Genomic DNA, 27,817 nt, shown 5'->3' on the forward strand with positions numbered 1-27,817 from the left:
TGTGCTTCTATATGACTTATGTGCTTCTATCTGACTGTATGTGCTTCTATCCTACTGTATGTGCTTCTATCTAACTGTATGTTTTGCTTTCTGACTGTATGTGCTTCTATCTAAGTGTATGTTTGTCTATTTGACTGTATGTGCTTCTATGTAATTGTATGTGCTTCTATCTAACTGTATGTGCCTCTATCTAACTGTATGTACTTCTATCTAATGGTAAACACCTTATCTATGTTTTTACCTCTTTTTAAATCTGTTTGTATGTGCATGTATTCGTCTTTTGTAACAATAATTGTTAAGTTAATTGGAAAAATATGAACCCCCATACCGCGGCGGCAAATATACATGTGACTGATTCGTAAAACGTTTTACGTATAAACATTAAGTAGTTCTTATCTTAAATTTGTATCATGAAATACCGGTGTTAGGCTCCTTTATTGCATCCAATATGTGTATAGACTGGGGTTATTATCTGGCTTCTATATTGCGTGCGATACGTGTATAGAATAGGGTTATTATCTAGGCTCCTATATTGCGTGCAATACGCGTATAGAATGAAGGATTATCTAGGCTCCTATATTTCGTGCAATACGTGTAAAGAATGGGGTTATTATATGGCCCCTATATTGCGTGCAATACGTGTATATACTAGGGTCATTATCTGCCGCCTATATTGCGTGCAATACGTGTATAGAATGGGGTTATTTTCTGCCTCCTATATTGCGTGCAATACGTGTATAAAATGGCGTTATTATCCAGTCAATGAGAACATGTACTCGAAAAATAGTTTGCATTGATGTACCCATAATTTTGTTCTTAACATGAATATATGTATAATTATGATCTTATTACACGAGTTAAAAATCAAGAATAAAATTAAAAAAAGAAAAAAGGTAATCCTCAGCAGGGCTCGAACCACTGACCCCTGGAGTCCTGGAGTAAAAAGTCTCCCACCTAGACCACTCGGCCATCCTTCCGGATACAAGAACATTTTATACTTCATGTAACCAATCCTCGTTGTTTCACAAAATATAACGAGAACAACAGAACTCTCCAAAGTATTAATTCGTTTCGAGTTTCAACGCTTTATAATTGTCGGGTTTTTAAATCGTCAAAAGATGCATATAATGGCTATTTCAAAGCATGGTAAATGTTCAGTATTACTGTTTCCTCACAAATATCATAAATAAATTGAAAATTTGCAATTCTGAAACCACTTTTATCAACTTTGTCAATTTACCCAAACGTGAAAAGGCCCCTTTAAAGGGGCCGTCCAACAGATTTCACGTTCTGGTAAATTGACAAAATTTATAAAGTTATGGACATTTATGAAATCAGCTGGTCCAAAAGCATAAGATCAAATAACAAGCATAATCCAGGTAAAACGAGACGACTGTATCAAAACGGTCACTAAAGACACGCTGTCTTGCTCTGAATAACTAAGAAAAACATCATCGAAATTAACAGGGTTTTTTTGCTGTCTGCTTTTTGATTTGCTTTTTTTGCCTAAGAAACAATTATAGTGTTCTCGCCTTTATGTACGTTAGAGAAGATACCCGCAACAGATCTATATTAACATTTCATCTTCTTAACCCATTTATGCCTAGTGGACTCCCCAATTGTTCTAAATGGATCAATTTATTAAAAAAAATTAGGGATGTCTAGTATATTTATTTCTATGTTAAGAATATTTGTTACAGAAATACATTTAAGCAAACAGTGCAGACCCTGATGAGACGCCGCATAATGCGGCGTCTCATATGGGTCTACGCTGTTTGGCAAGGCCTTTTTTCTAGACGCTAAGCATAAATGGGTTAATAATGCTTTGTTTGATTTCTTATACGGACGATGTACATTGTGCAAGTCATGATCAAACACATGTTCTTTTATGTTCTTAAATGAAAATAGTATTATTATTAGTATTTACAGTATTTATTTTGCACGTATTAGACTTTTAATAATTCATCGTTTGAATAGATGCTTGTATTGCGTACGTCTGAGAACTTTGTTCTCCTTGATAAAACTGTCATAAAACCGCCAAAACTGACATCCCATTAAAATCATATGTGATAACGTTATATAGTGATTGTGTTAATCTTATAATTAATTACCCTAAAGAGTATAGAAATGTGCATCTTTATGTTCAATCAGTGTTCCAACGGAATACAATCACGTTAAAGTGAAGGGCCCATATTATCAGAGGAAAACTGTTACCTTAGTTGTCAAGAAGGGAAATTGCAGATCGTGTGATAAATGTGAAATAGTATAACGTAGCGGTATAAAAGTCGAAGTTAATGTTTTCGCCTTTCACATATTTATTTTTTAGACAAAAAATATACACGTACAAAGATAATTAGGGAATAAAAAATAAGTTTTCTTCTTTATTACGCGGTCGTTTCCGGATAATCCTTTTGCATGTCATGACCCCATAATGCAGTTATTATGACGGTAAGGGCGGCGTTTTTTTTTACTATGAGTCGCGTTCTGAGAAAACTTGGCAGTCCGCACAGGCTAATCAGGGACGACACTTTCCGCTTAAACTAGATCTTCGGACTGCACAGGCTTATCTGAGACGACACTTTACGCACATGCATTATTCCCAGTTTTCTCAGAACGCGACTCATATGCGCATTGGCTGAAGCGACGTAGGCCTCCCCTACTTCGTCCTGAAATTCGCCAAGGTTTGACTTTTCTGAATCACGCTTACGTATACCAGTCACTACTCTGTGACGTGATTGATTAGTGAAGTCGAAGATCTAAATCGGGATGAATTAGTTCTCATCGATACAGGTTTAGCCACAAGCATTAATCGTTCACTTTGCTACATGACACATTATTACCAAGTTGTTCAATTTTCTAGTTTACCCATATAAACTACGATGTTTGTGGAAGTTTTAAAAAGTAAAAACGTTACTTCCGGTAATAATTAGTGAATGTTAATCTACATATCTAGTACATATGCTACGGAACATTATAGCCGTAAAATGTTCGACGTTTATTATCAATAAAACCTATAACATGATTAAAACTGAAGTATGTTTGTATATTTAACGTCTGTGTGCGCGTTGATCGAACTGCCTACGGATTATCCTGGTGTAGGCCGTGAATGACTGCAGTGAATACCGAGCTTGCATCCAAAAGCTAAATCTCGTTTTATATGATACAAAATGAGCATCGCCCTGGAAAAACGGGACTTAATGCACGTACGCAAACTACCGTCAATATTATACTGTATTAAGCTCCGTTTTCCCAGAACGAGGTTCATAAATAGAAAGCACAAACATATTTGTTGTTGTATTATGGCACGTATAGTCTAATTTTATGTTGAACAGATAAAAAACAACAACAACGATGTCGGATGTCCCTAATGTTCCGAAACGTTGAATTGTCTTTGCGATCAATAACTTTACATTCATTTATTAAAATGGTTGCTACGATACTGAGATAATTGTCGCGTGTTTAATCTGACATTGATGTCGCAACGACAGGAAGAGAAAACCTATCTCTTCCGCTTTAGATTATTGCCATGCTTTATGTTTAATTTTCCTTGTGATAAATGGTTCACAACCGACATACGGAGAGAATGCATTATATAAGGCTAATATACTTAATTGAGTCGCGTTCTGAGAAAACCGGGCATAATGCATGTGCGTAAAGTGTCGTCCCAGATTAGCCTGTTCAGTCCGCACAGGCTAATCAGTGACGACACTTTTCGCCTAAATTGGATTTTTGCTAAGAAGAGACTTTATTTAAACGAAAAATGTCATAAAAACGGAAAGTGTCGTCCCTGATTAGCCTGTGCGGATTGCACACGCTAATCTGGGACGACATTTTACGCACATGCATTATGCCCAGTTTTTTTCTCAGAACGCGACTCAATTAACAACATCTTATCATCACTCATAAAATTCGAACATTCGTTGACAGGTTCCTATAAGCTTTATGACATTAAACTACAATGGTTCTATACGTTTCAAATCTGAGTTTATCTTTTTAAAATGTTAACCAATTTTTGACCATAAATTGACCATTAGTGGAATTCCTTACCAACGGAAAACAAGAATAACATTATGGAATTTATAGTGTCGAAGAGTATTGTTTCTCGTACTTTTATAACAGTACTACATGTACAAATATTTTTGTTTTGATGGTTATTTTTTGCATATATTGTTACAACTGCAATCAGCATTTCAACAAGCATACATTCGTTTGCTTATTTTTGTGTGAACTCCTTCCACGAATGTGTGAACATGCGTTTTTACCTTTCCCCGGCGTTTACATACAAAAACACGATTCGCAACTGATGAATTCTGATTGATAATGAATTATTCTGCAGTTTCTGCTGCGAAATACATCGGTTTACAGCAACTATGCAGCTAAGTTAATGAGAAGAGTTGTGTGCGTGTTTGTTTTCAATCAAAGATGCGTAATGATATTATTTTTTAATGATTTAATTATATAGAGACGCTCCAAATAACATTACACGTCGCTCTTAGAAAACCTATTTCAACTCATCTGCTTTAAGTGTCACAGTTTGTGTCTAAATTTAATATTCGCTGAGAAGACACTTTCTTTAAAAAATGTGGCCTGTTGGAGACTGTACAGACGAATCTGGGACAACACTTTACGTAAATTCATTAAACCCTGTTTTTCCAAAACGGGCTACCTTATATTATTCACAAGTATAGACCTACCAGATAGACCTTAATGCAGTTGGAGCAAGGACTACAGCGATCACGTGACGTTAGCCTGACACGAGCGCAGTATTCAGTGTCCTTATGAACCTCGATCTGGGAAAACCAGGCTTAATGCATGTGGAACGCCCTAGATTAATGTACGCATTCCGCGCCGGCTAATCAGGGTTAAAATGGAAAGTGTCGTTCCTGATTAGCCTGTGCGGACTAAAACGCTAATTTTTGACGACACTTTACGCACACGCATTAAGAACATATTTTACGGAACGTGGCTGAAACGTAACGTGTTTGATTGCGTGATGCCACAATTTTGTCAACTGACCATGGTAGATAGAACTTGATGCATTTTGCCGAGACATAGTAGTCGGTTCCTCGAGGAGAAATACCAAATTATGTTATGAACAAACACGCCAAATGTGAACAGACATTGCAAATTCTTTGAATATCTGACCATGCGTATCATCTATCAAGTAATTATATATATGATACGATATCTGTTTATGACCAGACACAATATAACACCCGCGTCATACGAAAATGGATCTTATGGCCAGACTGCACAGTAGCACATTCTTTTAAGGAGTTACCTTGTCCGCTTATGAGACCACGACACACAGCAAGGCATGCATAGTTACAGGTGCTCGCACACCACGACACACAGCAAGGCATGCAGAGTTACAGGTGCTCGCACACCACGACACACAGTACGGCATGCAGAGTTACAGGTGCTCGCACACCACGACACACAACAAGGCATGCAGAGTTACAGGTGCTCGCACACCACGACACACAGCAAGGCATGCAGAGTTACAGGTGCTCGCACACCACGACACACAGCAAGGTATGCAGGGTTTCAGGTGCTCGCACACCACGACACACAGCAAGGCATGCAGAGTTACAGGTGCTCGCACACCACGACACACAGCAAGGCATGCAGAGTTACAGGTGCTCGCACACCACGACACACAGCAAGGCATGCAGAGTTACAGGTGCTCGCACACCACGACACACAGCAAGGCATGCAGAGTTACAGGTGCTCGCACACCACGACACACAGCAAGGCATGCAGAGTTACAGGTGCTCGCACACCAAGACACACAGCAAGGCATGCAGAGTTACAAGTGCTCCACGACACACAGCAAGGCATGCAGAGTTACAGGTGCTCGCACACCACGACACACAGCAAGGCATGCAGAGTTACAGGTGCTCGCACACCAAGACACACAGCAAGGCATGCAGAGTTACAGGTGCTCCACGACACACAGCAAGGCATGCAGAGTTACAGGTGCTCCACGACACACAGCAAGGCATGCAGAGTTACAGGTGCTCCACGACACACAGCAAGGCATGCAGAGTTACAGGTGCTCGCATTCGCAGGAAAGTTGAAAATTAACGTTAAGATTCAATAAAATGATCGCGAACACTAGTGTAGTAAGCACATTCAAATTTGTTAGTTTAAACCTATTTATTTTAGCTCGATTGTATCGAAAGCCTAAGGCTTATATAAACGCTGTCGAGTCCGTTTCCTGGGCCTAGAACCAGTACTTGGTGTCGTTCGGGGGAGATCTCAATGAGTTGAGCATGCGTATTACAATTATAGTAAAACTGTGTACATACTCAATTCTTATATAGATTGTATTGCTCCAGGAAAAACATTTGTAAAGTGGTGCTACGTTTGTTTTCAGGTGTTGACATTTTCTTTGTCTGAAAGAAAGCTTTATTACCAACCCTTTCCATCTCAAAGAACCGAAGAGTGCCCACTTAAGAAAAGTAAATCTAGTCAGCACGCATGTTCAATACTCCCGCGTGGTAATACCGCAAACGTTGATTGTTTTTACAGGTAAATTGGCGGTAACATGCATGCATGTGGTAACATTATAGATACTTTCTACAAGATCAATTGCGCACCTGGGACAAAAAATAACATCCTGGAATACTTGAGTCGAACTGTTTGGTCAGTGCGTCGTTGCACAATGCTGTTCTGCACTTGTGTCGATATGAGTCGTGTTTTGAGAAAACTGGGCATAATGCATGTGCGTAAAGTGTCGTCCCAGATTAGCCTGTGCAGTTCGCACAGGCTAATCAGGGACGACACTTTCCGCTTTTATAACATTTTTCGTTTAAATAAAGTCTCTTCTTAGCAAAATCCAATTTAGGCGGAAAGTGTCGTCCCTAATTAGCGGACTGCACAGGCTAATCTGGGACGACACTTTACGCACATGCATTATGCCCAGTTTTCTCAGAACGCGACTGATATAATTATCAATGTACCAACTGTGAAGACTATTTCCGTATTTATTTAGAAGGTTTGAGATATATCATATACTCGAGTCACTATGCATAATAATTAATAATTCATTTACAATGAATATAGGGACATTATCAGTGCTAACAAGTAAGTTTTTTCTATGTATTTTTTTCTTCTGGTAATTTACAGTATTTGTCATTCTTGGTTGTATATGTTTGTTTCTCAGGATTAGATTATTCCAGTTCATTTATAATCAAACCATGTTTGGCAGAAGCTCTATGGTATCCTTTTAATGATTAACACGCATTGTAATTTTATTAGTAGGTTTCACACTCAATCCGCAATTTATCATGAGATATTTATACTTTCCCTAGTGTTGGTTTGGTCATGGATTGTACTTCTAGAACATTGTTGGGCTGTTCTAAGCTGATGTCTAATGACAGCTCTGCAAATCTAATGTTAGAATTTATGATGCCGCGAATCACACTTTGATGGATATTTATAAAATGATCATTAAATATGTATTTATGATATTATTTGTACATTAATCCCGTATTTTATTTCCGAGAAAATACCGTCACGTATACGTAAGATTTTAGTTATAGTGCATCCGAGTTACATGTCTGGCTTTCTTGCATGTATTATGTATATATACCCATATCATATAAATCAGAAAAAAATGTGGTGTAAACTATATTATTTCGTAGTAATTTCAATGAAACACGTATTGTGTTTAAATAATATCATTATGCACCAGAAAATAAAAGCTTGTTGGTATTCAAATATCGCGTATTAACATTTTTTCAACCACAAAAGAAACCGAAACAATAATGTCCGGGTTGCTTTATATTCGGTGCATAATACTCACTACGCTAATACCAGCTTGACGCAATCTTTATCATTCGGTGCATAATACACACTACTAATACCAGCTTGACGCAATCTTTATCATTCGGTGCATAATACACACTGCTAATACCAGCTTGACGCAATCTTTATCATTCGGTGCATAATACTGACTACGCTAATAGCGTGTACGAAACTAAGTCGCCCATTTATGACTAGCGTCTGCAAAAAAAGGCCTTTGCAAACAGCGTAGACTCAGATGATGCGGCGTCTCATCAGGGTCTGCGCTGTTTGCTTAAAGGGATTTTTGTAAGACATATTCAAATATAGAAATAAATATACTAGACATCCATAATTTTGGAAATAAATTGATCCAATTTAGAACTATGGGAGAGTCCACTAGGCATAAATGTGTTAAAACTGAATACTTTGATCTGATGTGCATGCCTTTTTTGCTTTTGTTATGACGACTTGTCATCGAAAAGTATTGCTCAGCTGCTGGGCTAACATTGTACCCGTTGATCTTTTACAAAGTCATTCACGAAGAGGAATCGTGTTTTCATAATTTACAAACGTATATTCACGAGTATTATACGATATGAAATCGTACTTCTGCCGCAAAGGTGTGCCATAATTTAATAAACGTCTTACTAACGGATATAGTTCACTATTTTAGTGTGACCGGGATTTGACTTTATCTTTTTTTATACGATAAACACAATGTCATCCAGTCGAGTCTTCGAAGTGATTTACATGCTCAGGAAATAATGACACATGCATGACCATTCATCCGGTAGTGATTAATATAAGCGACAAATAGACCACAGAAAAAAACCTCAGGTCGATGAATATTTTAAACGTTTCTTAGAATGCAGTGTATGCCTTTTTTCCGTTATTTCCACGCATGTCTGCTTTATTATGATCCGAACACGATTTGCTTACGTGAATACAATATTTGTTCTGTTATGTTCGGATAAACTGACTATCCGGAATATTAACGTCTTTCGGATAAACTGACTATCCGAAATATTAACGTCTTTCGGATTAACTGACTATCCGGAATATTAACGTCTGATTGATTCTGGTAGCAAAATGGTAACATGATAACCACTTTCATTCGTCATTTTCTTCAAACTTTTTATGATATGCTCTTCACTTGCTAATATGAACTGGATTTCAAAGTTCAGACAAATGCGTACGCGATATTCATTGGAGCCGTTATAGGAAAAAGGGATTTAATGCGTGTTCGTTAAGTGTCGTACCAGGCTAATCAGGGACCAAACTGTCGGCCTAAACTTGATTTTTGCTTAGATGGGACGATCTTTAATCGAAATAACAAAGTGTCGTCCCTGATTATCTTGGCCGGACTGCAGCGGCACATCTGGGACGACACATTACGCACATGCAGTAAGCCACGTAACAGAGCGGACCTCATTTCTGATAATATGAATTTAAAGGCAGGACTTAGGTAGTGGTTATATGGTTAACGTAAACAATAAGTCTTGTTCTATCATTTATTTCAGATTTACACTGAGTCAGTGGTACTGGTAAACCAGCATTAATGGATTGAACACAACAGGCACAAATATAGAAAGTTAATACAATCGAGTGCGGAAGAAATCATAACTCAAAACACGAAATAAGAGCATACCACTGTGCCTTAAGTTGACAAGTAAGTAAAAATTGTTTGAAATAGAAGTCTTCAATGCAACATCGCAACACGGAAAGACACGGATGCTTGTATCGCAAACCATTGCGTTTATGAAATTTTGAAATTGTGACTTAAATCGTGTGTGAAGAATTTTGAAACTGTGACGTTATGTTTAACTAGACGCCGAAATCAGCAATTATCGTGTATTCTCGCCATGCTATGAGACTTGTGTACGAGAGTCTGGTGCTGGATCGGAAGTCAGATTGGCAACATATGGGCACGTGTGTTCAGGCATAGGGAGGTGCGCATCCGTATATAGGGTATGTACACACACGCGTAGTTTAGTGACTGCCTTTATGGTTATTATGTTTCTAATGCTTCTTGAACTTTCCAAAGCGACTTTTGACGTAATAAATTACATTTAAACCGTGTCCTCAACCTTAAAATAAACCCGTTATTGCTTATATATCTTAGACGCCATGCTAACTTAACTAATCTTATGTTCCCACTTCCGTGCATGACGCCTACTGATGGGTACTCGCATTTTGTCTTGAGCTATTTAGCGGGTTTCACTTGATAAAATACGTAAAAGTTAAACCTTTTCCACTTAGGTACGTTTTTGAACGCATTGGAAGTTACTTAGAAAGTTAATTTCAATTAAAGACTATTCTTACTATATTCATTTTTATAGTTTTTAAATGCTTCATTTCCAACCCTTTGATACTGATGAGCCGCAAACAGCATAAAACCTGAACAGACTGTGAGTTGCTCGCAGTCTGTTCTGGTTTAATGCTGGTTGCAAAAGCCATTTCCACTTTGCTTCTGATGGGGAAAGGGTTAATTATCAGCTATACGATAATGCAGTTGTTTTACTGCATATGGATTCGGTACTTCATCGGCAGTTTTGAATGTGAAAAATTAAAGTAGAGTTGATTCTACTCTTGAGACATTAGTTATGACAGACTTAAGACGCTTATGGACATTGTCTACTGTCGATGTATATAAACATTAAGTTTGAACGCCATCATGTAATGTTTTGAATATGTTATACTAAGAATAACGTATTTTAATTATATTTCATTATTGACACAAAACCATATTAAGTTGTAGGGAAGGATTAAGAGTGAACTAGCGGGTTGCTGGGATCTTCTCCGGATTTGTCTCACCCTGCTGCCTGTTCCTCTTGACTGGTCATCAAAAAATGTGCGATGATCTTGTAAACGATAGTTGACTGGTTATCACAAAATGTGCGATGATCTTGTAAACGATAGTTGACTGGTTATCACAAAATGTGCGATGATCTTGTAAACGATAGTTGACTGGTCATCACAAAATGTGCGATGATCTTGTAAACGACATTTGACTGGTCATTACAAAATGTGCGATGATATTGTAAACGACAGTTGAAGTTGAATGTTTTTCGAAATTTAGAGTGAAGGGTTCCGAAAATAACACCCTGTAATTTGCATGTAATATCGCAATCATCAAGGGTAGATATTCTGTTATGAAAAATGGAACTCTTGCAGCCAAGTCTGGTCTCCCAAAGCGTTCTTCTATTCATGTATTAACATTTTGATGATTTTGATGGAATGCGTGCATGGATGAAACTTGTTCGACGGTTTCTCATTCGGGATATTTTGTATCAATATTTATTCGCGAGTTTGTTATCGCTTCTTTCCATGCGAATTTGACGATAGCATCATAAAATCAGCATTTTAATGCATACGCCTTTTTTTTCTTAGTATATCAACATGTATTGCAACAAATACAATGAAAGCCCTGTAACCAAGGTGGATTCATGAATTGCTTGAATTTCTGTATACATAAAAACCGTGATTTAACCACCGATAGCCACATTAAATCAAACAATCGGTTAAAGTCCTAAATACATCAGCTTTTGCACATACATTAAATTGTTGAATCAAAACTTTAGTCCCCGATCATTTATAAGGTAATTATGTATTTCATGATTATTATAAAAAGATCGTAATAAACATACACGTATACATTTACTGTGTAACTATTAAGTGCAACATGATGGTTTCCATGTGCCTTTTTAAATATAGGTAGCAAAGAAGTTTGTACCTATAATACAGTATTGGGCTTTCGTATATATGTTGTGTGGGATTGGGACATAATCCGAATCCGGTCATTGGCGTTATGACTCAGGGGTCACATGTTCGATATCCCGCTAGGCGTACGAACTCTCACTGCACATAAGATGTGAAAACAAGTTTCCGTGTACTAGGAGCTTCAAACAAGACATGAAAAGACCCCGTCTTTGGAACCGAGCTTCTCCGGTATCTTGCACTTTCTCCTGTTACCCCATCCCTCCTGCAGTCAACACAGGCTAATCAGGGCTGACTCTATCCGCTCTTATAGAAAACTAAACAAAAAAACTAGTATAGGCGGAAAAAGTCGTCCCTGATTAGTGTGTCCAAATGGCACAGGCTAATCTGGGACGACACTTTGCGCACATTCATTTAGCCCCTTTTTCCCATAGCGATTCTTATATCTACATTCACAACACTGTTCTTTCTGTCGCCACTCAAACCAATGACCAAGATTTGCTCAGATCACGAATGCATGAATTCGAATAACATCAGTGGTTTTCCCATGTGTATTATAGAGATCAATTAAAGATTTGCTGCAAGTAAAGTTTTTTTAATCAGGAGAAAAAAGTCAATCATTAGTCGTTAGGAGAAAGGCGGATGTTTAAATGTAATACTCACTTAATAGCAATTATTTAGCAAACATGTTGAATGTTTGATGTAAACACGATGATTGTTAGTCATTCTGTAATTGTATGACAATACATTATTACTAGCATTCGAAGAATACGAAGCATCTGTGAGTCACTTTGGACGATTTAAAAACTACCTTACCAAATTGTGAGGTAAAAGAAAGGGAACAATTAAAAGCCGCATTCCGCCTGCCTGGTATTGATATATCACTCACCTAATTTAATTGTCGTGAGTCACAGAGGAATATAATAAAACCGTGAATGCTACCGTGACGTCACTAGAAACACGTTCGGTATATGATTTCAGTCTGCCAGCACGTGCCAAAAACGTGTCACTATTGCTGGCGAGAACGAGCACGATGGAAATTCGCAAATATCTATACGTGACAAGTTGATGAGTTTCGCGAATGTCTCGGAGAGTTTTACTTATGAAATTTTCTTATAATTGCATCATAATTGTACCGATATCATGGCCACTAACACATGTCGGAAACGTGGAATGCGTTTACCTAGGCATAGCGGTGGTCTCACTTTCACTCACCTTCTCTTAATTGAGCCTCGTTTTGGGAAAACAGGTCTTAATGCATGTGCGTTAACAGTCGTCCCAGATTAGCCCGTGAAGAGCGCAATGCACAGGCTAATCAGGGACGTTACGTTACGCATTAAACCACATTTTCAACGTGCTAGGCTCATATTCAGAGTCGCTTACACTTATCTTCTGCCAAACCTGCTCATTGTGAAGGTTTTTCGACGGAGTCGTGACACCTTAATATACTGGCATGGTTTTGTTTCGCAGTAATGGATCTTTTATTTCCATACATGGATATTAGCTATGATTACACATCAGTAAACAAAAAATACCATCCAAGCGAAACTTGTCCTCCCTGATTAGCATGTCCGTCTGCACAGGCTAATATGAGACGAAACTTTACGCACATGCACTAAGCTTCTTTTTCCCAGTGCTATTATCATATTCAATGAATCTTACACTTATCGTCGTCCCAAACTGAGCAAAATGCACGTTATTCCACGGAGCAGTGACACCTCAATATAGACCGGAGAGGCAGAGCTGCGTTGAAATCAATCTTGTATTTCCAGGAACTACGAAACAACACAGTGCAACTGGTTTAAACATATACACAATGGCTTCATGCGTTATATTGAAGAACATTTTTGTATTCGAAAAGTGTCCCTACGAAACGTAATATTTGATTGCACAAACTTATACAACATGTAAGCCGCTCTCCTTGAAAAGAGGGTTCAATGCATGTGCGTAAAGTGTCGTCCAATATTAGCCTGTGCAGTCCGCACAGTCCAAACAGGGATGACACTTTCCGCCTAAACTTTATGTGTGCTAAAAATTACTTTCTTGAAACGAAAAATACCATACAATCGGAATGTGTGGTCCCTGATTGGACTGCGGACTGCACAGGCTAATCTTTGACGACACTTTACGCACATTCATTAAACCCCTTTTTCACAGAGCAAGGCCCATATATAAGTGGTCCGCTTGCAGCAGTACTCATTTAGCACCTAATCTACTGAGTCAGACTGACACGAATTTTAAACGACGTCTCCATTTGTCCACTGAACATCGGTCAGTGCCATGGCACGTTTGTTTTTATCCAATAATGGTGACGGTATGACTCACAGGTCTTCGCCTTTGATCTCGCCTCGCATCCACCCACCACCTGACGTTTGTCTGCTACAGTGATCATCGATTGGAATCGATGATTGATTGGGATCCCTCGCTCAATATCGTCGTGAGTTGTTTATGACGACAGAGTATAGGCGTTCCCCGTCTTGAGTGAGTCTGTTAGCGATGTGCTCTCGTCAGGTGGATTATGTGATTGATGTAGCATTATCTATTCGCGCATATACTGGGGTTTAAACAGTCTGATAATTGGATTTCATTGTACACGATCATAATGCAGCATCTGAAAGGTGAGTGTTGGTAATGTTCAACGTTTAAGTGTTGTTGCGGGCATTTGTAAAAAAACAATAGAACTAGCATTAAGCGTTCACTAGCTGCGAGTGCAATCGATGCAATAAAACCAAATCTATGTGAAGGAGTGCCGATACTTTCATCATTATGCAATTACTTAATAAACATATAATTTAAAAGACAGCTATTACACTAAATATAATGCAAGATGAAGCCTCGTTCTGGAAATTCTGGGCTTGTTGCATGTGCGTATTGTGTCATTCCGGATTAGCCGGTGCAGTTCGCACAGGCTTATATGGGAGGACACTTTCCGCTTTGATGGAATTGTTCGTTTTAAACAAGTCTTTTCTCAACGAAAACCCATTTAGGCGGTAAGATTCGTTTCCCCGATTAGCCTGTGCCGACTGTATAGGCGACATACATTTTACGCACATGAATTTAACTCCATTTTATCAGAGCGCGATGCCTCTGAAATGTAATGTTATACGAAGCTACAGGACAATATTGGGCTCTTTGCACCAAAAACTCGCCGAATCTCGAACGTGAATCGCTACTGGAGCATTCCTAAAAAAAATCAAAATGTCGCGGCTGCAGGCATATGTATTGACAAGCGTCAAATTATATTTGCGTGTACAATCAAACTGCCAAGTATATAATATGGAGAGTATATGTTTTGCAATTAAGCAGCAACCATGTTCAGCATTCGAAGAATCCAATATTTGTTAGAGCCAATCCTAGAAAATCAGACTGGCACGTTGACGTATCGACCTATGGTGGGTGAATAAGGACGAAATGTAAACATAGTGCACGGGTTCAATTTTAATAAGTATATCCACGTTTTCCCCATTTCATAGACATTTATGGAATAAGCTGGTCTTAAATCATAGAATCTCATAACTACATGTAGCATTAATTCCTGTAAAACGATTTGACTATATCAATAATCAATATAATCCATAACTCCATATTGTTTCACCATGACTAATTAAGAAAACGTAAGATAAAGTGGTTCGTAGAGCCATCTATGTACGTCGCGTCCTAAACGTGGCTAAATACGTGTATTCGGTGTACATTAGAATCGTACACGTTTTATGTGCCATTAAGATAAGTATTTTGGCCACTTAGTTGCGCATTTTGACGCATGTGTAGTCCTTTATAAAGTTACATTCTTTTAAAAACTCTTAATTACTAAATTCAAGATTGAAAGGCTTCATTTCCAACCCTTAGATACTGATGAGCAGCAAACAGCACAAAACCTGAACAGACTGCGAGTTGCTCGTAGGCTGTTCTGGTTTATGTTGGTTGCAAAAGCCATTTTCATATTGCTTCTGTGTTGGAAAGGGATCAGGATTTGCATTGCTGACGTGAACGTCTGAGTTTACATCTGCACGTTTTGTTTAGTTTGTAGCTCTAGCGTCAACCCATGTATGCCTAGTAGACTCTCCCATCCTTCTAAATTGGATCAATTTATTTTCAAAATTAGTAATCTCTAGTATATTTATTTCTATATTTAGAATGTTTCTTACAGAAATTTCATATAGCAAACAGCGCAGACCCAAATCAGACGCCGCATCATGCGGCGTCTCATCGGGGTCTACGCTGTTTGCCAAGGCCTTTTTTCTAGACGCTAGGCATACATGGGCAAAATGACAAGCTGATTGACATGCATCAAAAATGTTTGTCTTAAATATTTTTTCATAATAATTTTTATTGTATTCTTTAACTTGAATAAAAAAGAAATCGATATGCAGTGTTTCAGGACACGTTTTTCTAAAATGAAAAGAGTATTATGATAAGAATTTAATTTTAAATATTTATTTTGCATGTTTTTAGAATTCGATTTTTTAAAGGTTTGAACAGATGCTTTTGTTGCGCATGCCTGGGAATTTTATGTTAGGTAATTTTCCCTGATAAAAACTGTCATTAATTCCGCTAAACTGATTAAAAGTGTATGTTTTGACGTTAAACTGTGAGTTTCATGATTCTGATTATAAACTTTATGGTTTATACTCGACAGAATACAGTCTTGTAAAATCGCAGGAACAATATCGTCAGATGAAAGCTTTTACTTAAGTCGTGAGAAGAGGAAATTGCAGATTATGTGATTCATGTGAAATATTAGAATGTGGCCTACTTAAAGTCGAAAAAGTGTATTTGTCATTCACTGAATGTTTTTTTTTGTAAATGGTAGTAAGCATGTAAACAAGTTTTGATTTCTAATTGCATCCTTAGTTCCACTTCATTATGAACAGATTCAACAAAATAATGGAATCGGAAACCACCGATTTCCCGAAACGATTTATGTTCACTGCAATCAATTTTCATTCAATTATTAAAATTCGTTTCTAGGATACGTAGATATGTGTCGCGTGTTACATCTCAAATATATTTCGCGGCGACAGGAAGACAATATGTATCACTTCCGCTTTTAGATTATTGCCACTGTTGTGATTCATGATCGTCTTGATTGCTGGTTCACGACCGGCATGCGGACAGAATGCGGAATGTAGGATTAAAACATCTTAAAATCGACTGTAAGATTCACTACATTTTCGACGGTTTCATATTAGACTTGTTGACACAAAACGGATATGTTTCTTTAACTTTCTTTAAAGCTGAGTTCAAATAAAAACAAATTGTTTACTTACTTTTGACCTCAAAATTGACCTTTGGTTTTATTATTATTGCTTTCTACGTCATCCAAATACGAATGTCTGGGCACGCATGCTCGTATTTTCTTCGTATTTTCCCGATGGATGCAACAACAACAACAGGATTTGCAACTGAAACGAATTCTGATTAATAGTGAATTATTCTGCAGTTTCGGCAGCAATAAACATCGGTTTACAGCAACTATGCTGCTGACTTAATATGATGAGTTTTATGTGTAATCAACCAAAGACTGCATAGTGATAGTATCTACGAATGATTTAAATACTAGTACATAGATACGTTCCCAATCACATAGAGCCCTGCTCTAGGGAAACAGGGTGTAATTCATGTGCGTTAAGTGTCGCATTTTAAGTCTAAATTAGGTTTTCGCTAAGAAGAGACTTTCTTTAAACGGAATGTGGCCTTTTGGGGACTGTACTGAAGAATCTGGGACAACACTTAACGCACATGAATTAAACCCCGTTTTCCCATAGCGGACCACCTTATCTTATACGCTTTTATTGACCTACCAGATAGACCTTAACATAGATGGAGCCAGGACTGGAAGCGATCACGTGACGCTAGTCTTGCACGAGCGCAATCTTCAGTGTCCAAATGAGTCTCGCTTTGGAAAAGCCGGGCTTAATGCATGTGCGTTAAGTGTCGCTCCAGATTAGCCTGTGCAGTCCGCGCATGCTAACTAGGGACGATACCTTATGCCTTTATGGAATTGTTCGTTTAATGAAGTCTCTCCTATCTGATCTTCTTTAAATGGAAAGTTTCGTTCCTGGTTAGATTGTGCGGACTGGTTATTCTTGGACTACACTTTACGCACAAACCTTAAGAATATATTTCCTGGAACGAGACTGAAATGTAACACCGTGTATAAAGTGATTCCAATATTTTACCGACTGGCCATGCTAGATAAAACTTACTGCATTTTGCCGAGACATAACTGTTGCTTGCTCTAGAAGTAAGACCGAATTATGCTATTTATTAACAAGCCAAATGTTACCAAACTTTGAAAATGATATGTAGATCTGAGCGAAATATTAATCAGTCGTATCATCTTTGAGTTTTTGTTTGTATGAAACTATCTCAATATATGACCAGACACAATATATAACACCCGCGTCATACGAAAATGTATCTTATGTAATATGCTTATATCGTAGCTCGAGGACAGCAAACACAGTCGCAGTTGCACATTGCGTTAAAGAGCTACTCTGTCCGCCTATAAGACCACGACAAACAGCTAGGTATGCAGGGTTTCAGGTGTTTGTATTCGCAGGAAATTTGCAAAATGACTTAAAATTCTATAAAAATGGTCGCGAAAACTAGTGCACTTTGGACCATGCACTTTGTTGAGCATGCATATTACAAGTAAAGTGAAACTGTGAACTAAGCTAATTTTTCTATAGTTTGTATAGCTCCAGGCACAGCTCTTGTGAAGTGGTGCCACGTTTGTTTTCAGGTGTTGACATGTTCGTTGTTTGAAAGAAAGCTTTATTCCCGACCCCTCCCATCTCAAAGAACCGTATATTGGCCACTTAAGAAAAATAAATCTCTTCAGCACACATGTTCCATAGTCCCGCGGGGTTATAGCGAAAACTTTGATTGTTTGTACAGGTAAATTGGCGGTAACATGCATGCATGTGGTAAAACTATTTTTACTTTCTACAAGATCAATGACGCACCTGGGACAAAAAAATAACATCCTGGAATACTTGAGTCGGACTGTTGGCTCAGAGCGCCTCAAAACTCCTCTGTTCTTGTGTAATGTAGATATAATTTATATATTTTCTGACTACGAAGATAGTTACTGCATTTAGTAAGAAGCGTTGTAATGAACAATAAAGTGTGTGGTTTAGTTGGGAAGTCGCTATGTTTAATATAATTCTTTCCTTTATTAATAATTAAAGGACATTATAAATTACAAGAAGTAAGTTGTTTATTTTCGCCGAGTCACTGTTATACTAGGTAGTATACATTTTTCTTTAGAAATCGATTTTTGTTTCACGTTAGTTTCTATTCAACATGTTTTGCAGTAGATTCCTTCCTTTTTATGATTGATTACGCAAAACATTTCTATATGAGATACGAGGATTTTATAATTAATCCGCGATTTATCCTTGTATTTGAATATTTTATTTATTAATGAATTTCGTCGTTGTTTAATAACCTTTTTTGGGCCTTTCTGAACTAAAATATAAAGATAGTGCTTAGACCCAATTTACAGAATTTATGCTAAAATATAAATTAACACTTTTCTATATTTATTGTTTATAATGTTAATATAATATGTATTTTGCTACCCTGAGTACCTTGAGTTCGGTTTTGATTTAAAAAAATGACGTGAGATAACAGATGATGTCAGATTTGTTGTAAGAGTCCAGCCGAGGAACATGCTATTTTATTGGTATGTATAATGTATAAATATCCATAGAGGGTTAATCAATTAAACATGTGCACATGATATTATTTCGCACTACTTTTGATTGAACGAGTGTGGTGTTGTAGAATAAAATAGAACAGAAAAGAATTGAGTTGAATTGAGTAGAGTTTAATAGAATAGAATAGAATATTATAATGATCCATGAATTTATTTGGTTCGTAATCACATATCGCTGTATTGCAATGTTCCGACTATAAATGAAACCGAAAACAACTGCTTGGTTGAGTCGAATGCCTATTTAGCTAATTTATTCATTCAACTGTTATTACTAAGTCTGCTTTATCATTCACTGCATCATGCTCACTATACAAATACCAGCTTGACGCAATGGTTAAGGAAGGAAACTTGTGTACGAAACAAACAAATAAAGAATACCTGGTTCTGTTGTGTGTATGTGAGAGCCTTTATTGCTTTTGGCATGACAATCTGTTATTGAAATTAGAGTATCGCGCATCTGTCGGGCTAACATAGTAATAAGTGATCGTTTACATGTCACTCATGTCAAAGGAGCGTGTTTTCATATTTTACTCAACTCCAATTATCAACTCTTTTAAACGTGAATCCAATAGTATTATTGAATACGAATTAATTTTGTCACAACGATGTGTCATAATTAAATTAACGTCATACTTACGGATATAGTATTATACAATTGTATTTTCTTGTGTTTGAGACTTGGTTTTACCTTTTTTGCCTTATTATAAAAAAAGTCATCCAGTCGAAATGATTTATATATTTAGGAAATCATGACACGCGTGATGCTATTCTTCTGGTGCTATTGAATTTAAGTACATGTATAAACATTGTATAGACAATGGAAGAAAACTCAGGTCGATCATTATTTTAAACGTTTTTCAGAAAGCTATGTATGGTGAATTATCTTTTCTAAAATATTATTTTCATGTAAGTGTGCTTCATTGTGAATATGTAAACACGGTGAGCTAAACAATTCTTAAGTGAATAGACTATTTTGTTCTGTTCTGTTCTGGTAAACCGGACTATTCGGAATGTTTGGGTCTGGTTCTTTGATTGCCACGAAGAAACTATTCATGTTCTTCAAAATTGTATGGATATGCTCATGACCTATTGTGTACTAAATTTCGGAGTACACAAAAATGTTAAGCGATGTTTATTTTAGCCGCGCTCCGGGAAAACATACCTAATGCATGTTCGTAAAATGTCGTTCCAGGGGTCCGTCTTATCAAAGATATGTACGACAATGTTAACTTACGATTAAATTTTGTAATTTAAAAATATAAGTGATAATGAGTTGTATGTTTCATATATAAAGGATATTTGACAACTACTTTGAAAATGAATTGAAATGTTAAAAAAAAGTATTTATAAAGTTGACGGTTACATATTTATGGCGCTTCGAAAATTGCATCGTAAGGTGAGAATGTCGTACGATCCTTGATAAGACGGGCCCCTGGATTAACATTTGTAGTCCCTACAGGCTTATCATTTACGATATTTTCCGTTTAAACTAGATTTTTGCTAAGAAAAGACTTTCTGTAAACGGCCAATGCAACAAAAGCGGAAAGTGTCGTACCATGCATTAAGCCCCGTTTTCACAGAGCGAGGCTCATCTTCAATAGCATTAATTTAGTGAAAGACCTTAGGTAAGCCTTATATGGTTAATAATTAACAATAAATATTGTTTATCATTCATTTCAGATTAACACTGAACCAGTGATACTGGCAGACCAGCATTGCGGTACTCAACATGACCGGCAACGCTTTAAGAAGTCATTACAAGCGTGTGCGGAAGAATTGATTATAGTCCAGTCAATTTGTAATTGTACCCACAACTAATTGCAACAGAAATAATTTTTCGATAATGTTGTAGATAAATATCACCTCTTCAACATATCAAAAGTCTAGCAAAGTCTAGCCTGGGCAAACTACCGAAAAATGACTTTTAATATGACAGATTTTCATGGCCCTAAATTACCACCGTAGAAGATAAAATGATCAGATGCACGGTATACAAGCGTTCGCGCAATATGATGTGATCGTCTGCTTTTGATGAAAGATCCTAGATTTAAGTCATTTTTGGAGGTAAGTTAAGATGTCTTTGTTGAATATTATTCTTTTCATCTTGGAAATTAATGTTTTTCTCCTAACAAATGCGTCAGTTATAGAAGAATGAGTAAATATGTTAAGAAACTTCATGATACACTTAGGAAATAGAAAAATAATACTGTTTTCATAACTGATGTATTACTGAATACTGTTTTTGTTGGCTGGTTTGCCCTAAATGTGTTGTTTTAATAGAAAATGGAAAATATACTTTATTTAAAAAAAACGTCCGCGAGGGGCATAAATAAAATGAAGTTTTAACAGGTTTGCCCTGGAAATATTTCGCTAGACTTTTTTCCTGTCATCTGTTATACGTCATAGATGATTTTGCACGTGAAACCGTTTCTGTTGCAATTAGTTGATGGTTAGGTGCTTTTTTTTCATAGGATGACTGGACTATTACTCAAAACATAAATTAATAGCATACGATTGCGTGTTGTAAATTTAGCAAAAAATCGTTTGAATTAAAAAGCAACAACAATAACAACAATCAGCAAAATCGGAACACGGAAAGTCGGGGATACTTATATTCTTAAATTGTGACATCACGGTTATGTAGACGCCGAAATCAGCAATTATCGTGTATTCTCGCCATGTTATGAGACTTGTGTACGAGAGTCTGGTGCTGGATCGGAAGTCAGATGGGCAACATCTGGGCACGTGTGTTCCGGCACAGGGAGGTGCGTGTCCTTATGTTGGGTATGTACACACACGTGTAGTGTAGTGACTTATTTCCTTTAATTGGTTCATAAGAATTCTGAAAATTTTCAAATGAACTATTGTCGTTATCAATAAATATTTAAGATTTGTCATCAACTTCAAGTTGATATTATTATTGCTTCGTTTTCTTATAAGCCTTGCAAACTTGTTGACTTAATCATCATTACACTTTTCTTGGACTTCAACTTCTTGGCGTCCGATTATCAGTTAACCCATTTATGCCTAGTGGACTCTCCCATCCTTCTAAATTGGATTAACTTATTTACAAAATTAGGGATGTCTAGTATATTTATTTCTATATTTAGAATATTTCTTACAGAAATTCATTTAAGTAAACAGCGCAATTCCCTGATGAGACGCCGCATCATGTGGCGTCTCATATGGGTCAACGCTGTTTGCCAAGGCCTTTTTTTCTAGACGCTAGGCATAAATCGGTTAAGTTTGCACCGGGCCTCACTTTACTTTTATTTTACTATCGTGACATAAAGTAAAGACAGACATAAGATGCTTTTGGAATTTTAACCATGTTGTACCATCGGAGACTTATACACAGCGAGAATCAAAAGGCTTGCATGTAATGCTTTACATATGATATGCTAGTAAAACATATCTGAAGAATATATTTATTACTAACACAAAACCAAATAAAGTGAAAGGAAAGGACCTCCATTTGCATAGCGGTGTGTGTAAAGCTCTGCTCCTTTTTACCCTCACCCTGCTGCCAATCTATCATAACAGGTAAATACAGAAAGTGGGGAAGATCTTTTCAAAGGAAATGAGCCTGCACCAGCTATTCTTCGGCGACTCGATCCGTTTTTATGTTAGTTTTTCGCTTATGAGAAGGACATTGTTTGTATCTTCTTAAACCATTTATGCCTAGTGGACTCTCCCATCCTTCTAAATTGGATCAATTTATTTCCAAAATTAGGGATGTCTAGTATATTTATTTCTATATTTAGAATATTTCTTACAGAAATTCATCGAAGCAAACAGCACAGACAAATATGAGACGCCGCATCATGCGGCGTCTCATCTGGATCTACGCTGTTTGCCAAGTTTTTTTTCTAGACGCTAGGTATAAATGGGTTAAAGAAAATCCAGTTTAGGCGGAAAGTGATGTCGCTGATTAGCCTTATCGGCTTGCGCTTGAATTAAGCCACGTTTTTCCAGAGCGACGCTAAATTAAAACATAGTTTTTGCAAATGTACAAATACCATAGTAAATACTATGCCTGAAAAAATGTAACTACAAATGTTAGGATATACAATTCTTTGGATTTAGCCATGTTTGTATTGTCTCTAAAGCACCTTGTATTTTTTGTACTTATTTAAAGGAACACTTCTTTATATTTGATATTAATACTAGTGTTATACGAACCATTATAACTTTTTTCTACCGGTGGGCAATATATCGGCAAAAGCCAACAACAGATTACCAAGTAGAATTTCGTGGTCTAAAGCGCTAAATGACTCCCATCTTATATTGCATTTTCGTTGATAAAATCCTATAATAAGGTGGGTTGTTCTTCGACAATTAGATTGTCGGGTTTCGAAAAAAAAAATCACCCTGTAATTTGCATGTTATTTCGCCATCATCAAGTACAGATCTCGGTCCCAGTGAATGGAATTCTCGTTGCCAAGTCGCGTCTCCCATAGGCGTTCTACGCTTGTATTCATTGATTCACATTTGGAATATTTCAATGCATGCGTGCACGAATGACTTGTTCGACGGTTTCTAGTTTGGGATATTTAATATCAATATTTATTCGCGAGGTTGTTATCGCTTCTGTTCATGCGAATTTGACGATAGCATCTTAAAATCCGCGTCTGAATGCACTAGACGTTTTTTTTAAATGTATATGATCCGTGCTCTGTGTATAGGGGGTTGAATGCATGTGCGTGAAGTGTCGTCCCAGATTAGCCTGTGCAGTCCTTATAGGCTAATCAGGGACGACACTTTCCGCCTAAACTGGATTTTCGTAAAGAAGGGTCTTCCTTTAAACAAAAACAAAAAGCGGAAAGTGTCGTCCCTGATTAGCCTGTGCGGACTACACAAGCTAATCTGGGACGACACTTTACGCACATGCATTAAACAACTTGTTCACAGAGCACAGCCCATTTATATATTGCAATCAATAGAATGGTAGTTCTGTAACGGCGATGGACTCGTGAATTCATTGATTTGATGAATAATTAATTGCCTTGATTTCACGATCATTATCATCTATTAAATAAAACAATCGGTTGAGTTACAAAAATATATCAGCTTTTACAATGTATCACTTGTAGATCAAGGACGACACTTATCTCCCGCTTTTATGGAATTTTGCGCTTAGAGACAGTCTCTTTTAAACAAAAAACTATTCTAGGCGGATAGTGTCGTGTCTGATTAGCATGTGCGGTCTCCGCATGCATAACGTCCCGTTTTTCTCGAATGTGGCGTATATCTAATACTCTAACAGCTCTGTTCTTCCATTTACGACTCTGTCCTTTACTTTATAGCACTGTCCTTCCATTCGCAGCTCTGTCCTTCCATTCACAGCCCTGTCCTTCCATCTACGACTCTGTCCTTCCATCTACGACTCTGTCCTTCCTTTAACAGATCTGTCCTTCAGTCACAGCTCTAATCTTCCATTCACAGCTCTATCCTTCTATTTACCACTATGTGGCGTATATCTAATACTCTAACAACTCTGTCCGTACATTCGCAGCTCTGTTCTTCCATTTACGACTCTGTCCTTCAATTTACAGCTTTATCCTTCCATTCACAGTTCTATCCTTCCATTAACGACTCTGTCCTTCCATTTACGACTCTGTTCTTCCATTCACAGCTCTGTCCGTACATTCGCAGCTCTGTTCTTCCATTTACGACTCTGTCCTTCACTTTATAGCACTGTCCTTCCATTCGCAGCTCTGTCCTTCCATTCACAGCTCTGTCCTTCCATCTACGACTCTGTCCTTCCATCTACGACTCTGTCCTTCCATCTACGACTCTGTCCTTTCTTTAACAGATCTGTCCTTCAGTCACAGCTCTAAGTTCCATTTACGACTCTGTCCTTTCATTTATGACTGTGTCCTTCCATTCACAGCTCTGTCCTTCCATTCACCTCGCAAGCCCACGACCAAGGTTGACTCAGATCACGAACGTAAGAATTCAAATAACATCAGTCGTTTACCCACGTTTTATGTAAGTGATCGATTGACCATTTACTGCCAGTGAATTATTGTGTATTGGAAAGAAATCAATTATCATTAGGAGAAATGCGTATGCTGAAATGTAAAAGAAAACTTGATCTAAATTTTTAACGAAAAATAAATATTGTTGCTGTTTGAACCCGCGCATGGTTACTCACGCTGCATGTAATAATACATTATTACTAGTATTCGAAGTATACTAAGCATTTGTGATTCACCTGAGAAGATTAAACAACCTTACCATATTTTTGGCTAAATGACGCGGAACAATTTAGAGGTGCATTCCAACTGCCTGTTTTTCATATTTTACTCTACTAAATTCATTTGTCGTGAGTCACAGACGAATATAGTCCACCCGTGAATGATACCGTGACGTCACTAGAACGACGTTCGGTATATCATCTCAGTCTGCCTGCACGTGCCAAGCACGTGTCACGATTGCTGCGCCTTACGACGGAATTGCGAGTATGCTTCGCTGGAAATTCGCACATACCTATACGTGACAAGTTGATGAGTTTCTCGAAAGTCTCGGAGAGTTTTACTCGTGTAATTAGCTTATAATTGCATAATAATTGTACAGCGAAGTTGTAAAAAACAAAAGTAACACTTCCCTGCAGTTTACTTCTTTCACAAACGCAGCATGCGATTTACAGAGACACGTGTTAGTAAGTTTAAATGAGTTCCATTTCCGGTTGACCACCACAAGCTTGTTTCTAAACAAGTTTCCGGAACAGGAATTATTTTAATTATTTTGATGTTTTGATATTTTGATATAATGTATTTATGCATGTGGACTTCACGGGCTAGTCTGGGACGACACTTTACGCACATGCATTAAACCCCTTTTTTCACAGAGCACGGCTCATTTTATACTGAGGCTGATCCTTCTCTCGCATCAGTGGTTTTTATGGCTGATTTTCTGAGTGAACATAATTTTGATCGTATCTATGTCATCGGGATTGCTGGTTGACTCAGGAACCACTTACGAATGTCGGTGACGAAGAACGCTTGTTCCAGTACCAGATGACTGAGATGTTTACTCCATGTCAGCCGGTGATTGTGTTGGTTTCACTGACACTCACCGTCTGTTAATGTTTCACCAGGGATGTATCATTACACCTGACAGGCACCTAGGTATTACATCTTAGTATTAGCACCTCCGAATAACTAGCTGCGAATAAGTGTTAACGTATCACAAGGTGTATCTACAAAGAAATGCTCTTATATAAGGGTTTCTGATGAACGCAGAGTCGTATGAGAGAATAGAAAGCGAATGTTGAGAAGTTTAGGTACTGTAGCAGACGTATATGTCAACATTGAATTAAATCAATTAATCATAGATTGCCAAGAGTAACTTGGTACATCCTTCCTTCCACGTATACATTGTTTGCCAGACCAAGCAATCGTTTATATTGAACCGTTACATGGAACGATGAAACTTAAAATTTCAATCCGTTAGAGCAATTTGATTTTACGTTCAACAATAGCGTAAGCATTCGACTGGTGCAGCCGTTTTTGTGATTTTGCACATTTTTTCGATGCACCTTTAAAACATATCTCTTGCATACCTTCTATTTTCAGGCCTTGACGGGGCAGGAAAGACAACTCTGTTGTATCGCCTGAAGCTTGGAGAAGTTATCACCCATGTTCCAACTATTGGTATGCATGGTCTAAAATATGACAATTTACTTTAGTTCTAATAAACACCGACATTGCGGACAATTATTTCGGAAACCACATTTGCATGTGCATGGTTCATAAATTGAGATTCACAAAACAATTGTCAAGGGAAAATAAATCTAGCTTAGTTTGGCAGTTACAGTACACATTTAATGATATATTTCTTCGTTACGAACAATATATTCATGACATAAGCACCATTTTAGTATGCACATACTTATATGCTAACTTTGATAGATTTTATTATTTCGCCCTGATCTTTGCTGTTAACAAAACATTTTAAAACAAGTTTACATTTTGACTTAAGTTTAAAGGTTTGGTACAACGAATAATTGTTTCGGTCGAAAAGGAAGAGTCCCGCGAACCGGAATCGAACCAGTGACCTAAGGATAACAGTTCCATAACCACTACAGTCCTCCGCTCTACCGACTGAGCTATCGCGGGATTGAAAAGTATTACGTATAATTATCAATCGATTTAAATAATACTACCAAACTAGGTTTTCTCAAGTAGATCAAAGGGAGGCTACAAGAGTAACTCACAATAATTTATTAATAACTTCATTCCCATGGACGACATCGCGTTTAACCGCGTCACGTGATTAGCTTACTTATAAGTTACACGAATCAAAGCGCTGAGGGCACTTCTGATGTTCTCTAATGCGCTACATGAAATAATTATATTATATTGTTAATAAGCTTATTTAAACACGTCATGTATGAAATATCAAACGTTGGACCACGATCGGACTCAAACAGACATCGTTCAACACAGGGTTAATATGCAGAAATACAATGATAGGATCGTTTAAAAACACGCCCCTGTTTCCAAATTTTAAGTAAATTACGCGTAATACATACTTCAAACTAGACATGGGGGACTCTTATGAGTTATCATAGGTTGAGTA

At 37.4% G+C, this 27,817-nt stretch overlaps 1 protein-coding gene and 1 non-coding gene across 3 annotated transcripts in view; one reads left to right on the forward strand and one right to left on the reverse strand.

Moving 5' to 3' along the window:
- Positions 1–5,815: 5,815 nt before the first annotated feature.
- LOC127831868 (uncharacterized) overlaps positions 5,816–27,817 on the forward strand; it is a 30,833-nt gene continuing 8,831 nt past the window's right edge. Inside the window, exons 1-6 of one of the 2 annotated variants that reach the window (XM_052356939.1) lie at positions 5,816–5,853; positions 5,942–6,055; positions 6,380–6,534; positions 9,312–9,460; positions 21,876–21,996; positions 26,812–26,889. In XM_052356939.1, the coding sequence (XP_052212899.1) occupies positions 21,915–21,996; positions 26,812–26,889 (160 nt within the window). In that variant the 5' untranslated portion in view covers positions 5,816–5,853; positions 5,942–6,055; positions 6,380–6,534; positions 9,312–9,460; positions 21,876–21,914. Of the gene's footprint in view, positions 5,854–5,941; positions 6,056–6,379; positions 6,535–9,311; positions 9,461–21,734; positions 22,016–26,811; positions 26,890–27,817 lie in introns of those variants that run through there. The other variant, XM_052356940.1, reaches the window with a different exon arrangement.
- Positions 27,266–27,354, reverse strand: Trnay-gua (transfer RNA tyrosine (anticodon GUA)). The gene is given in 2 exon segments: positions 27,266–27,301; positions 27,318–27,354. It is a non-coding gene; the product is annotated as a tRNA-Tyr (tRNA).

This window comes from Dreissena polymorpha, chromosome 5 (assembly GCF_020536995.1).
Source record: "Dreissena polymorpha isolate Duluth1 chromosome 5, UMN_Dpol_1.0, whole genome shotgun sequence".
Classification (NCBI taxonomy): domain Eukaryota; kingdom Metazoa; phylum Mollusca; class Bivalvia; order Myida; family Dreissenidae; genus Dreissena; species Dreissena polymorpha.